This window comes from Hetaerina americana, unplaced genomic scaffold (assembly GCF_022747635.1).
Source record: "Hetaerina americana unplaced genomic scaffold, ioHetAmer1.1.p SCAF_5, whole genome shotgun sequence".
In the NCBI taxonomy this organism is placed as follows: Eukaryota; Metazoa; Arthropoda; class Insecta; order Odonata; family Calopterygidae; genus Hetaerina; species Hetaerina americana.
This window is the reverse complement of record NW_027287095.1, coordinates 15,845,878-15,860,822: the sequence shown is the minus strand read 5'-3', so window position 1 is coordinate 15,860,822 and position 14,945 is coordinate 15,845,878. Positions and strand designations below refer to the sequence as shown.

The 14,945-nt window shown below is 43.5% G+C and overlaps 2 protein-coding genes across 2 annotated transcripts in view; one reads left to right on the top strand and one right to left on the bottom strand.

The window, feature by feature from the left end:
- LOC139693530 (uncharacterized) overlaps nt 1–14,945 on the top strand; it is a 171,915-nt gene that overhangs the window by 136,951 nt on the left and 20,019 nt on the right.
- Nucleotides 37–9,649, bottom strand: LOC139694035 (uncharacterized). The gene is made up of 4 exons (XM_071592434.1): nt 9,594–9,649; nt 4,640–4,775; nt 2,633–2,893; nt 37–424 (listed from the first exon to the last, which is right to left on the bottom strand). Exons 1-4 carry the CDS (start codon nt 9,602–9,604, stop codon nt 239–241), a joined length of 594 nt encoding a protein of 197 aa, XP_071448535.1. The 5' UTR covers nt 9,605–9,649; the 3' UTR covers nt 37–238.

Genomic DNA, 14,945 nt, shown 5'->3' with positions numbered 1-14,945 from the left:
GGGGAACGGTTAAAATGACAACAATGATTTGCTGTTGATAGGTCTATGTTTTATTTTCTTATGAATCATATGTATGTTTAGTATAATAAAATGCCGATTGGCTCATTGCCGTTGGCGATTCAAGTTCGCAAACAAAAACATTATCCGCGATCGAGGGAAGGGAGAGGCAGGATGTTTCCTCGGCGGATACCGATGTGGTCGCATTCCCACGTTGGTCGTTTCGTCGGCGTCCCCGCCATTACTCTCCCTGAATGGTGCAGCAGGCCACGCGCTTCCGGGTCGCGAGGGAGGTGACCACGATGGAGCGCCCCACGATGGAGTTGGGCCGATCGCTCTCGAGAGTGACCACCCGACTGCCGCGGCTGAAGCCCGTGGCACGGCCGTACCCCTTGGCCTTCACCTGGCCCAGGTACCCCTCGTAACCCTGCGAAGACGAAGACGTGTACATGGTCATATCGTGATCTGTACCTGAGTAAAGCAGTGGGTGGGAACCGTGGAGGTTAATGACTGGAGGGCCTGGGCTAGAATCCCGGAGAAATTATACAACTCCCAGCTCTGGCCCAAGCTATATAATTTGTCGGTTGCCAGATGCTCCTTATAAACCACGTAAAGAACCCCCTTAGATGGGTACCACTTTAGTTTTGGGTCGTGGTAGTCTAGTGTGCAGAACGCTGGAACCGCGAGAAACTATGCGTGGCACAGGGATAGGAACTGACCCACCCTTTCTATTCTGATAATGTGTGAATTTCACACGTGCAGTTGAACTTAGTGTGAGTCGAGCTCTACCCAGCCTTACCTATTAAACCAAGCTTGGTGACCATCTCCGTCACAAGACACGTGATTCTCCGCTGCGACATACATCTGTAAGGGACAGGGCAGAACAGTGTCTCCCCTGATCAGCCTAATGATGCGGAAATTTCACGCACACTACGAAACATACATAGGTCTTATTACGGAATGAGTTCAACCCTCACCTAAGAAATTAAATCAACAATTTGATTACTATGGTACTGAATAGGTCAAGAACCCTCAACGGCAAAACCCCAAAAACTGATTGGCCGAGTATCGGAGGCCAATGACGGCCTTGTGTCCTTTATTGAATCTCAGAACATCGTTTCGAAACGAACTGTTGAAACGTGATTAAAGTCCTTGAGAAATATCTAGAAATCGGCCCCGGGGAATAATATAGAATTTGCTATTATACTGCAACATCCAATACCCTGGTTTCAACTTACAAAGTCGTAATCAAGACCCTGAAAGTCAAAACACAGGCCATGCACACCAAAATTCATTCGGAAAAACTAAGTATTCTCCTCTCCGATATGAATCGCTTCCACAAAGTGACAATTCAGACCATTCTCATGAGTGAAAGACGTTGAGACCCGGATGCTGATAGGCCATGCAAAGCCGTATGAATGCCATTTCTAGAGTTTTTATTCTATAGGGTTATCGGATGGGGAAGAGACGCTAGAACGGAAACATTGTAGCACTGGTTAAAGGTGGTATTATGATGGGAAGCATATTTAGGGATGGGTAGACCCGCAGACGGGGAGGAGGGATTGCACGAGGCGCGATGATTGTTTATCCTAAGGTTCAGGGGTGTGAAACATTGCCTATGTAAAAGTTCGGGCAGGGTTTACAGGTTTGAAGGTAAACAACATTCTTGGATGTGCAGGATGGGAGGGCAGGAGAGAGTTAAAAGGTGAGATGGAGTGGGGTGGAGCGTTGAAAATAGGGGAAGTTTTACATTTTCCTCGATTACATGGAGTGGGTGTGGCTCTGGGGGTGGAAGGTGGTTTTGAGAACGGCTTGGTGGGTTTGAGGAGATCTGCTAGGTTGGCGGGCCGTTTGAAGGTGACAGAGGGGCATTTGGGAGGAAGGTTGGAGGAAATGTTGGGATTTTTGAGGATGGGGTACAGGTCTTTGTGGATGAATTTGAGTGACTGAATGCCAGGGAAGTACGTAGTACAGATTGAGAGAGGGTGGGAGTCTGTGGTTGAGGGAGGCTTGGGGGTGTAGGAATGTTTGAGTATTTTTTTATAGTGGAGATAATCTGGGTGTCCTCGTTGAAGGAGGGAGTGTTGAAGGTTTTTGAGGTATTTGCTAAGGGATTCGGGAGGGTTGCAGATACGGTGTCCGCAGATAGAGTGAGAGTAAGGGAGGGAGCGCTTGGTATGGGAGGGGTGGGAACTACTGTAATGAAGATATTGTTGTTTTTTAGTAGGTTTAGTGTGGATAGAGGTCAGGAGTTTGTTATTGCTGAGGGAAATATTGACATAGAGGAAGGTGATCTGAGAGGATGAAATGGTGGAGGTGAAGGACAGAGATGAGGAATCATTGAGTTGGCAGATGAAGGAATTGAAGGAATCTATACTATGTGGCCAGAGTAGAAAGATGTCATCAATGTATCGGAGCCACAGGAGGGGTTTCAGAGGATAATTGGAAAGGAAGGTCTCTTCCAGGACACCGAGGTGGAGGTTTGCATATGAAGGGCTGAATCTACTTCCCATAGCAAAGCCCTTTATTTGGAGGCAAAAGTTATTGTTGAAAGAAAAGTTGAAAGTCACTGTATTGCAGACTCTTGAGGCTTTGTATCCTTTTGACCCCCGCGTCGTATCTGTGTCCTTCTCACCTTTGACCCGAAGAGGGTGTCCCCAGTGGCGTCGCAATCCCCTTCTGAGGGTGGGGCTTTCTCGTGGAAGAAGACTTCAAACCTCTCCTTGGGCTCCATCATGCCCCACAGGCTGCCCTTGACCTTGACGTAGTCCCAGCGCCATCGCTTCTGGAAGAGGAACAGGCTACCCTGGACTGTGGAGCCTGGAGAGGGCTCGAGGCGGCAGTTGGCATGCTGGATTGAAGAGCCCATCCACGTCTGGCGCCTCTCCCGGCCAACCTGCAAGCACAAATCACACACGGCTTGAAGTATTTGTTTTTCGTGGACTCCTCTCTACCCTCGATCGAGATCGTTCAGAAAGGGGACATTGTAACGATCCCGTGAACCTGTTGTTTCATCGCCAGGGGTGAGGAGTGTTCATACTTGCGTGCGCCATGGCAGTTGAAGGCTAAATGCGGAGCTGTATCAGGTAGTATTCGTTTTTTGCAAATTTTGACTATGACATAGGGTAGCGAATCTGTCAGATTTTTATATACATTCGAAGGGGTGAATTAGAAAAGGCGTTTCGACCCTATGAACTCCTCTCCCAATATTTGCCCATCTTTTGTCCTATTTCTGGGACGTAATGTAACGGCACCTTATGTGGAGAATACAAACAGCTAATTTGTTACTCTTGGGAATATGTGATCATAATTCTGTCGGCAATTTTCAGTGTTGATAAAATAGAAAACAATTTTCATCTCTAACTGCCGCGCTTATACTAATGAGTTTGAAAATGACTGGCATTCTTTCAATTGTGATTGAAAATTTTAGAGGACAAATTCCGTTAGCCAGGATATTGGATCACGTGTTCTCTATACGATTTTTGTAGCGAATGTGAGAATGACATGATATCGTTTATCAGCATTCTCATTTGTCGTTGTTGAATTACACGCCATACGGTTATATTTTACATTGTGTAGGTGTCAATCGCCTAATTTTGGAAACGGAACAACAGGAAAACAGCCCTAGAAACCAATTTGAAAACCATTAATCCCCACTCTTTTAAGTTCTCCATACTCTGACGAGGACAAGCACGACATTCAGTATTTCCAGAGGTTTGATAGAAAGAAAACTTCTATTCAAGAACTATTTATGTCTTCACGAATTCACTGTTGAAAATTTATTAATCCGAGATTAGAAATTTGTTAATTGCAAATTACCCTTTGGTAATAAAATTAAACTCTAGTCAGTACATCATAGAATACTTAATAGAAATCGCTGCTGAATGTTTAATCCTTTGGATTTTCGCAGTGGAATTATGTATATAACGGTAATTTACTTCGAAATTAACGACACTTGGTTTGGCCAGATATGAGTAATTGAACAGGTTTCCTTGCGTCCAGCTTTTCCATGCCGGAATCAGATTTGCACATTATCATATTTTCGACATTCTGGGAAAAAATACTGTGACCAACTCACCAACCCCTAAATGCAACCCTATCAAAGATAACGCAAACTCATAATTTACTTGTACCTGCTATGTGATATGAAATAAGTATTGGAATGTCATTCTTAGAATCAACAATGCTCTACTGACCCTATGTTCGTACATTTCCGCCGACATTTTTTTTAATAAATCGAGAAAGAAAAGACGAGAGATATGTTTTCTAAGGCTCTATTTGATGTGTATTAAATTAGGAAATGTTCTTGGCTTAAACACATTCTCTCAACATCTGTGAACGATTTTAACTTTCATCTGGTCGCCAGAATTAATAAAACGAACCATTTAAATACTTAGCAATGAAATATTTTGATATGGGTCCTGTGATTTTAGTAGGGCACGAGTATTAGGGGTGATTTTTCAAATCACGATTTCATTTTAAAAGTAGGGAGACAGATTTCGGTCGCAATGGATACCATATTAAGAAATTTACAGTCAAGATTCTGAGGTCACAACTCCGAAAGCGAAAGCTCCGGTCCTGAGCCAATACAGGGACACCACTCTTGCATTCGCCTTGTATTTTGGGCGCAGTGTCACCTCACCTCTTTCAGTTGTCCCGGCTCCGGGAGGTCCAGGTCGTCGTCGGCATCGTAGATGATATCACCCAAACCCTGAGCTCCATCGCTGGCGACCAGGGCCGTCAGCGAAAGCAGGGCGATAAGTAGGACAGCGGCAGCGCTAAATGGTTGGCAGAGAAGAATACTAAAATGAGGAGAAGGGACGAGCTGAGCTGCGTTTCCAGGCATACGGTGTCCTATAGCATTGGTAACTGATTTGTAGACATAAAATAATCTGTGAAATTTCAACAATCTAATACAAAATCTGTTCAAAAAATAATGGGACTGTTTGAATAAATACTTGATTATATTTTTTACCCTTTAATGATGCTTATCGACTTCAAAATACATCCCATGGCTGTCAATACAACACTCTGAACGTTTTTTCAAGCTTTCGATTGCAGCCTGGAACGCTTCTATCGGGATTACCCTCAAGTCTGCGCTACAATTTTGTCTTCAATAGTTTCAAATCGGCATCCTTTCAAGGTGAATTTCAGCTTAGAAAATAGAATAAATTCCGCTGGAGCAAGAACCGGAGAGTGGGGTGACTGGGGGATCACCGGTGTACTATTTTAGGCCAAAAACTCAGCAATAATCAATTATGTGTGCGCCGATGCGTTGTCGTGATGAAAGCACCTGGACTTTGTGGTGTCTCCTGCAACATGACGTGTCTTAACCTTCACATAACCTCTTCACATATAATGCTGCCCAATCACTGTCCTTTGGGGACATCATCATAATGAATAATCCCCTTCCCAATCGAAGAAAACGATTAACATCACCTTCACGTTCGATTGCGACATACGAGCTTTTTTGGTTCGCGGGGAAGATGTCCCCTTCCACTGAGAAGACTGGGCTTTGGTTTCCATATCATAACCGTAAACCCAGCTTGTAATGATAGGCATCTAAATATCGAATTGTATGCTCCATACTTGATCAAAATTCGAGATGTCAGAAAGCAGCGATTCAGAATAGCCGCGATATCCACCCACCTGCGGAGTGGATTGCAACATAGAAATTACATAAGGGGAGTAAGGGGGGCTCCAACGCAGCGTGATCCCTGGCGCAACCCCTATAACCGTCTTATCTACGAATCTCCTGTGGATGATCGCCACCTCCTGACGTAATGTGAGGGACACAGGGAGAGATTATCAAAAGTCTAATCTTCATGGAAGACCCTGACAGGGCCTACGGAGACGACCCAGGCTCAGCAAGTCGAGAAATCACATATTTGAAGGAATTCGGCCTCATTCAAATTCTATGATGCATTTAGCACATTCTTCTCTCGAATGTAGACGTAGAGACATTTTATTTTTACATCATAATTTTTATATTCCTGAAAGTTTATGGATATATTGTATATCTATCAATTAGCTCAACCCAGAGAGGTAGAAACTTAGGAACTCTTGCCAGTTCTGTGCTTAGTGGTTCCCGTAGCCTCCAACGACCTTGATCATAATCATTTCTATCTTACACGAAGTATCGGGGTATGGTAATCCATAGTTATTGTTTATGAAGAAGAGATGGGTTGAGATGGAGTGAAGAGCAGGGCGATATCTTCAGATTGGATTGCAGTCCATTCGGCGGAAATGCGAAGAATGAGTCGGGAACGCGGCGGGAATATAACTGGGGGGGGGGGGGGGAGTTGGGGGTCACCAGCCATGCATGCACCATTTTTTTAAAAGCATTATATGCATATAGGAGAACGCAATACAATGCAGTACCTACCACTTCGATTGCCGTTATAGGTCGGCAGCTTTCGGGTGAAACGTTCACGAAAAAGTGAGGAGAAAAACGATGAATCAGTCAGCAGAAAAATGTCACGTCTCTTCGGTCACTCATAATGTTTCAATTTACCCAACCGGGATGAAATTCCCTCCAATCATCGAGCGTGATAACTAAATAATCCATGACGACGACCACCAATTACGCGCACTGCACAACGTCTTGGCAACAAGGGAGGCGCCTTGCGTCCTGGTGAAAAAAGAGGGTAACGTGATGTCATCGAAGCTATGTCGGCAAGAGGGGAAGGGAGAGAGAGAGAGAGACGGAGGCGCCTCTATTGACTCAATCTGCGTAAGGCCTCGCCATCATAAACTTCGCGGGTTGCTTTATGCCTCTCGACCTTCCACTACTATCTTCATTCCTAGGCAGTTGAAGCGCCGAGTGCATGGAATAAGGTTTCGGTAACGGTGTTCAGAAATCCCAGGGAAGGTCGTGTCTCAGCACAGGGCAACCCTACTCGCGACTTTCCATTAGGAATACATTACGTCTCCTCTGCATTCAGAGGTCGTAAATCATAACGCAATGGAGCGTTTTAAAGCTATTTTATGGTTACGGCCCTCAGAATTAATACCGGGAAATCACGTAGCAGTATGGAACTCGTCTCAAATGAAAAAAAATCCGATTAAAGCCATGGGCAGTTAAAAGTTTAAGACATATGCTTTGTTCGCCGCACACCTTAAAATCTACCTCTTAAAGATGAAGTATAATTTTTGCATTAAGTGGGTATTCTGAATTATTTATAGACTTACGTACTATATTGGAAGAAAGAAGGCAAATGGAAATATGCGTCCATAGAGAATAATTAGTGGATGGAAGTGGGAGGAAGGCTAATGGAAGAAGTGCTGAGGTATGAGTGGACAACTACATAGGTTTGTGAATAACTTAATGTGTATAGGAAACAGACGCGGTGGGAATATGATTATAAGTAAGGGCAGCCAATTGGGTTGGAAACAGCTGAGGGACAATTGACTGGAATGCGCAACTGCGGAGGGAGAAACACTTGGAATGTAACACATCAAGACAGATATACTGGCCCACGAAGAGAACCTGTTGCTTTACGTTTCGTTGAGCACATTTGAATTGCGTCTCTCAATAAGATGGCGAAACTTAAAATAATGAAAACCACTGGTGTCAACATGACAACATGCCAACAGGACTTTATTTATTTTATATATATATATTCCAAGGGCATGAACCCCATGAACCCGTCTTATATCCGTTCCTCGTTGAATCATTGGCACAAAACAAAAATTATTTCGGCATTAACTTCAGCGAGATGCCAAAGTGAAAGCGAAGATTGGAGGGAAAGTGGACGCGATCTTCCGTGCCTTGGTTTTCGGGAAACTCTTTATCTTCACCATTTTTAGAATGAATAAATTTTGAGCTTCGGAATATATGATTTGCTTAAATCTTAAGACCCTTTATTATATTTATGTGCTGCTGTGTGCACAAGGTTGCAGAATCATCACTCACGAATGCCATCATAGGCCGGCTGCAGCTCTCGAGGGAAACGTGGGGAAAAATCAGAGAATTCAGGAAATTGGTGGCCACCCCGCAGATTGGGGTTGGGAGATAACGGACTACGTCTTCGAAATACGAACCGCCAGATGCAGTCCATCCGAGTGGCACGCTACACAATGTGTAGAAATTATGTATTTGACAGGCTATGCAATGAAGAGTAACTTCGGTAACAATACATGCTTTGTAAATGGTTGCAATAAGTGTTTTTCTAACTAATATTCTGTCGGCGTTTGATGAACATGTTACAGTAGGCATAGATACCTTTATTTGAAGTGCCTAGTTTCAATTTCATGTGCAAAAATATCACCCAACTGCGCCAGGTATGGAAGCCAATCACATCCGTTGTCGTATTCGATCACAGTTGCTGTTGTTCGCGATGATGCCACTTTAGACCCCGTGTTTCCCTTCCGCAAATCTATCTCAGTCTTTAAAACTCTCCTCAGACAAGATGGGGATGAGGTAATGGAGGGGAGGAAACTCCGATCGGATCCACTTCAGCGGCGACATTGTCTCGAAGTAGTACTAGGGGCCCGTTTCGCAAAGCTAAAAATTGATTTAAAAATCTCCTGAATACCGCATCTTCAATTACTTATTTTTAAAATGTCAAATTTTCACAATTTACAATCTAGGAAAACAAGAGTGATTCGCCAGCAGACTTCGCTCGGGCAAATTACGGTGATTTGTGAGCGGACTTGTAGTTATGAGAAATGGGCACCGGAATCAATCCGTGCCATACCTCTCTGCTCCACGTACGGAAGCATGCAGAGGTACCTAAGAGGAAGGATGAATACATTGCGACGACACATGTAGTTATAAGTAGAAGAAAGAATTAAGGCCTGTTCAGCCAGGACGGAGAATGGGAATCAGGCAGAGGACTTCAAGGCGGGCAAAATTAAATCCAAGGCAACGAGGCTAACTGCATGAAAGACAAGCTGAAACAAGCTGCACTATTTAATAGACACCAAGACGACAGCTAGAAGTAAGAATGCAGCAGAATAGGGATGACTAAGAAGGATCTCTATCTAAAATATTAAATGAAATTACCACTAATGGCAAACAGTGCTATAGAAGCGATTATTGAACAGATATACTATGTTGACTCTACTTTTCTAGGAATGAGAGACTTGGACGATAACGATTGAAAGCGATTGAAATGTGGCGTTGCAATACAATAAAATGAAAAGACGTTGCGACAGATGAAGGAGTAAATATTTTGCGTAGGGCGGGTGAAGGGAGTAGGGTCCATTGAGGACGCTTAATAGAAGAGGGCGAATAATTGGGCGCACCGTGAGGCACTTGGGTGTCCTCAGGACCATAATTGAGGGAATCACGGGGAGAGAGAAAGAGGAAAGGTCAAATTAAAGGTGCAGATGATGGAAGACATCGGTGCAGGAGGCCAAGAAGAATTGGGACAGTTTGGCAGATTTGAAAAGGACAACTTTGCGGAGAGCCACTTCAGACCAATCCTCTGATTGACGACCCGTGAGCGTGACTTTGACCTCGGGTGGCCAAACGAACTCTCCCCCGCCACGAGAGAGCGTTGCCCGCAAAACCCCCGACAAACCACACGCACAAACAAACGGCGGAGATGCATGCCTCTCCCGTAAGAATCTCTAATGTCGCAGTCACTCACCCTTTGTCCATGGTTGTTCCTCTTGAGTCTCCCGCCTGCTATATGGGAATCTTCGGTCTCCTCCTGAATAGGATTTGGGTGCTGGATGCAGTCCTTTATATATGCGCACCCTGCGCCCTCCCCCTCCACGGCTTCAATTGGGAGAGGGGGTGGGAGAAGTGTCCCTGCGGTTTGCCGGAGGGACAAGCTTGCCTCCTTTCAAAATGACTCACACTCTCCTCCTCTGCCCCTTTCATCCTCCGCCCCGATTGATAAAGGTGGAGCACAATAAAAAACCGCCATTCTCATTGTTTGAACGTGACGACAGCACCGAAGCATCGTCATATCGCCGGCTTTCTGCTCCCTTGTGACGTCGCTCACGGGCATTCTTACAATCCATTCCAGAGTTGAGGGCGTGGCAGTCGGGGAGACCCAAGAGACTAATCCTATACTATACATATATGTTTTTAATATTATTTTGGATCATATATTTTATATATATCCTATAATTATTTATTTTTGGCAATCTACCAGTTACGGTAGGTTTTGGATGGACACAATTTCCAAATGATTCTCTTGCCTCTCCTAAGAAAGCACAACCCAACATCCTTACTCTACAGCAAGCGCCTCTTCATCTCCGCATGCTTCCAGCCTCCCTTCATTCATTTTAACTTCCCTATCCTAATTCCTGCCCTTTCCTCGTTTCCCTAATATTCTCCCCTCTATCACAGTCTTCAACATCCCACTGCCGGTCAATATGCATCCATTTTCCCTGTCTTCTTATGATTTCTCCCAACTATCCCCTCTCCTTCTCCATACCCAGCACCTCTTCACTTGTTTTCCTTGCCATCCATTTCACCTTCTCCATCCGTTTCCGCACCCACATTTCAAAAGTCTCCAATCTACGTCTGTCATCCTGCTTCAATGGCCATGTTTCTGCACCACATACAACTACGCTCCATATAAACGTTTTCACGAGCCTTGTCTTAACATCCTTACTGAAGTTCCCTGTCATCAACTCCCTCCTCCTTGTGAAAGCCTCTTTGCCCAGCGCAATTCTATATGCTATAATATATTTTACTTAATATATTATGATTCCCTTTTATTAACTCAAATATTATGATTAATTAACATCCCCTGATTAAAAATAAAGATTTAAAATTATTTAAAGAAAATGAGATAATCCGTATCATAAAGAATTTTTTCATTGGAGGGTCGCAACCTCTGGGACTAAAACCAATGAATGGTATTTTTGCAATGGTGCGATAGGTTTCCGATGGATCCAGGAACTGTACATTTCTGCAATTCTGAGTCCTTCGGAACACGGCACAAGACATGTAATGAAATTCCATATAATTTATTGATATAAAACATTGTTTATTTGCGCGTATCCTCTCTTCTCCCTTCATGCTAACCAAATGGTCCATCTTTTTCCACACTCAATCTCATCCGTTATCAAGAGACATCAGTAATAATAATAATAATGCCACTATGGAATATTACAATTTTTGTCACATCATAAAGTATCATTTACACGAGTTTGATTATTTTACTACCACTTATACTTCTTCTTTCCATAATATTAAATATATAGATACCATTTTTACTTAAATTGCTCAAATGTTACATCCAATTTCCTTGAAAAAGTCCTTTATGGCCCTTTAAATAAAAACTTCAAGCAGTATTAAAAATGCACAGCTACCGAAAGTGCTTTAAAATACGCATGTCTAGTAAAATAGAAAACATTTTTATTCATACACATTTTTTCGGGGTTTCGAAGGCAATTTCTCCAACTTCTGCATTGATCTCCCTTCCTCGGGGGAGCGAGAGTGATATCTCTGCATTCGCCGCTGCCGGGAGGTGGGGTGCGCTAGTTCTTTAAGAAATGCAGCGGGAGTGAGGGAGGGAAGGGGGGAGGAGAGGAACTATAGGCGTCGTGTGCAGGACTCGGCCGAGGGGAAAGCGCTTCGCCCTCCCTCTCCCCTCCGACGAAACCACCGCCGTTCTAGGAATGCATTAAACTGTTGACGCAAAAGTGCAATCGGAGGCGGTTCTTTGAACTGCCTTCTTCTATTTTCAGCTCCCATCCGTCGTCCTCTTATCTATTACTACCTTCTGGGAGAAGGGGGCGGTCGCCATTGACGGCGGAAAAGAGGTGTCACGTCTGCTTTAATTGCTCATCTCGCGCGGTTTCCACGACAACGGAAGACGACGGCGCTCCTCACTGCATTGGATGACGGCGAAAGGCTTTGAGTCGCTCGCAAATCACGCCCATCTTATCTAGGGTTCCCGGTGCTCACGGCCATCCTAAAGGTTTCCATCCATTGGTGGTCTGCTTGCACAAATGATTTCAACACTCGAAACAAATACCGTGACTAGACGTTCGACACGATTAGGTGATAATGGAATGACTAAAGTATATTTTCATCCAATATATCTGTGATCTTTTTTTCTGTCACAGAAATCCCTTGTTTCATTTCAAAATTCCATGCTGATAAAGTGTACTGCAACGGTGTAATATTTCATCAAATTTTATGGCACACTACCGACAATTCAAGTGACTCAGTTTCATTTCTAAAAACAACCAATTTTAAGTACAAAAAGATCATTCTCCTCGCCCGGGATTCGAACCCGGATTACTCTAATGTCCGGTCGACTGCTTTAGTCAGTTAAGCTACGGAGAAGTGTCTTACACGCAAAATATTTTGGGGACCATAAGTGATAAGATATCGTACATATCGTGACGAAATAGGGTACACACACTGCCACAATACCATGCACACAGTACTAAAATACAGTACACACAGTGCCCCATGTATTCGTAGTCGTGCACCACAATCCACGAGGTTAAAGATTAAATCTTTTAAATCACTCGGGTATTTTACCTATTCTGACTAATTCAAAGAATTGCGGGAGTTGCCGTGACAGTAAATTTTAACGAGGTCATCCACTAATGCGCACCTCAGTGCAATAATTTCATGAAGATTAAACCGTGTCCCCCGAAGTAATTTCTTTTATTGAAGTATTAGTATTTGAATAACGACATACAACGGATCTCCTGGCGACCGTTTAAGGTCCAAACGGGAGAGTGATTGATGGAGAAGAAGCATTTGGATTTGAATTGTGGACTATCATGCCCTATTTGTGAAGATGAATCGTAAATAGATATTTGTTTATGTATTCGGAGGGTGCGGCCACATTTTTCCTGCATTTCGCACCGGATATGGTGGAAGATGCTCTCCGGACAAGAGGGAAGAATCTCAGGACGGGAGACTATGTGCGAAGCAGTGTGTGAGCAGCGAATGAAGCATGCGGTATAAGATATAATTTAATGTATTTTTTTAAACTTAAAACTCTCCAAAAAATATGAACACGGGTCACGAATCAGGTATCAATGATCGATCGTCATCCTCTTGAACCTATGTTTCATTATCTCGATATTTTGTCGTGGAAGTTTAGAGCAATAAATTATTGACATGGAGTGCCATAAACTTACCGAAGATCGAATTTTCTTTAGTAAGATAGCACTTAGTAAAGGGGAGTTACGCTTCCTGAAATTACTTCTAATCGTACCTTTACGATATTGCGTACTCCGAAAGGGAGCGCCCTGTGATGATGTGCATGGATGGATGGTGAGGAATCCGTGTTTAACTTTTCCTCGGATTGCAGAGACAAATCAATGTTTCGGACGCACAAAACAAACTTTGCGTGCGCACGCAACTGCTTTCATGTTTTTACGATGTGGACGCATATTTGAAAACAACTTTGAATGGAATAAATTGAAAATGAAAGCATTGCAGAGAAGACTTTAGTAACTCGACTGCAAGCGGTAATTTTGTCAATTTATAAATGAACACATTGATAAATTTTTAAAAATGCTGATCACCGACTAGGTTGCCGTAACTGATTTAACCGGTTTCCTTGTCTTGTATGAACTTCTTAACTTACATCTCCGACTTTTGCTTTCTGACTTTTCTTGAATTTCGCAAAAAACTAATAATCCTTTCATGACGTTCGTGTTTCCCGATCTTCAGATTCCGTCTATGTTTGCAATCTTTTGACGCCGGGGCAATATCAAGGGGGTCTAATTTGAAGTCACTTCAGGGACGTTGGTACTTCCTTTACCCGGCTGATTCCCTTCTCCTCCCATCGCGCCTCACGCCATTTGAATGTTTTTGCATGCATTCCCATTCGTTCCTGGATCTTATCATGCGATAAATATTGAAAATGCGATACTCTAAAGAGTAATTGTAAGTTAAGTGTTGTAAGGTAAGGTGAATGTAAGGGTAATTGTTATACTGTGACACTGTAATACTGTAATGATGTAATACTGTATTAGTGTTAATGTAATACTTTGAAACTGCGGAGGTTAAGTCTAAGGGATCCGAGCAACTCTGTATTTAAGTTAAAAATAAATATGGAGAGAAAACTGTAAGCGAAAGGCACGCAGACCTAACACCTGCTACCTCTCATTCCAAATTTCCTCCCCCTTTTATTGTTCTTCCTGTTCCTTTGACCGACCACAGTCATCCTCACCTCGGTCAGCCAGTTTCCACTTTCAAATTATCCACTCCTCTCCCCTCCTGTGTACTTCTTATTCAACTTTGATTCGACTCCCATCCATTCTCTCTCTCGATGTGACCAAACCAGCATTACGCACTTCTTGTCCAATACTGTTGAACTCGATCAACATCCTTTTTTCTCATTCCTCATCTTTACTCTCCAGTTTTAAACGCAGCGACTCAGGATGTTGCGGTGGCTAACGTACAGGCTTCCCACCGAGAGGGCCCGGATTCAAATCCTGGAAACAACATATATTTTTCAGCGGTATCCTTGTCCCTACTTGAGGTGATTTGTGGAGAGCACATTGATCGATTACGACGTCCTTCGGATGGGACGTTAAACTGCGAACCCCTTGGCGCCTTTCGACAAGAGTAGGCCACTGCCGATGCCGGGTTTCTCTCCGCCCTTCCTTTCCCATCCATCCCTAATGGCGGAAATGACCTTAGCTGTCGGTCGCCTCACATAATAACTACTACTACTCAAATGCATCATATCGACTGTATTAATTGGACATTTATCCTGATCCGGGCACATTCCAAGACTCGTGCTTCGTGCAATTTCGAGAGGAGGAGGAAACTTCAATACAATCATACATTTACATACGCTCTCGTCGAAAAGTTTCCGCAGTCTTGTCATTCTTTGCGTCAGAAGGTATCGGCGTTACCTCGAAATGGGTTTCCTTTGGGGTACTCTCCACCCTGACTAGTTAACCATTGTTGATCTGTCATGTGAAACATTAAAATTGACTGGAATGAATTAATATTCATTGGTTTATTTTTTCTTCACAATGCTAAGTATATCAAGATTGAA

Coding starts and splice junctions, on each gene's coding strand:
- LOC139694035 (XM_071592434.1), bottom strand. Junction 2,894..4,639: donor AGCCGGGACAACTGAAAGAG/GTGAGGTGACAC, acceptor TTGTGCTTGCAG/GTTGGCCGGGAGAGGCGCCA. Junction 425..2,632: donor ACACCCTCTTCGGGTCAAAG/GTGAGAAGGACA, acceptor TCGTCTTCGCAG/GGTTACGAGGGGTACCTGGG.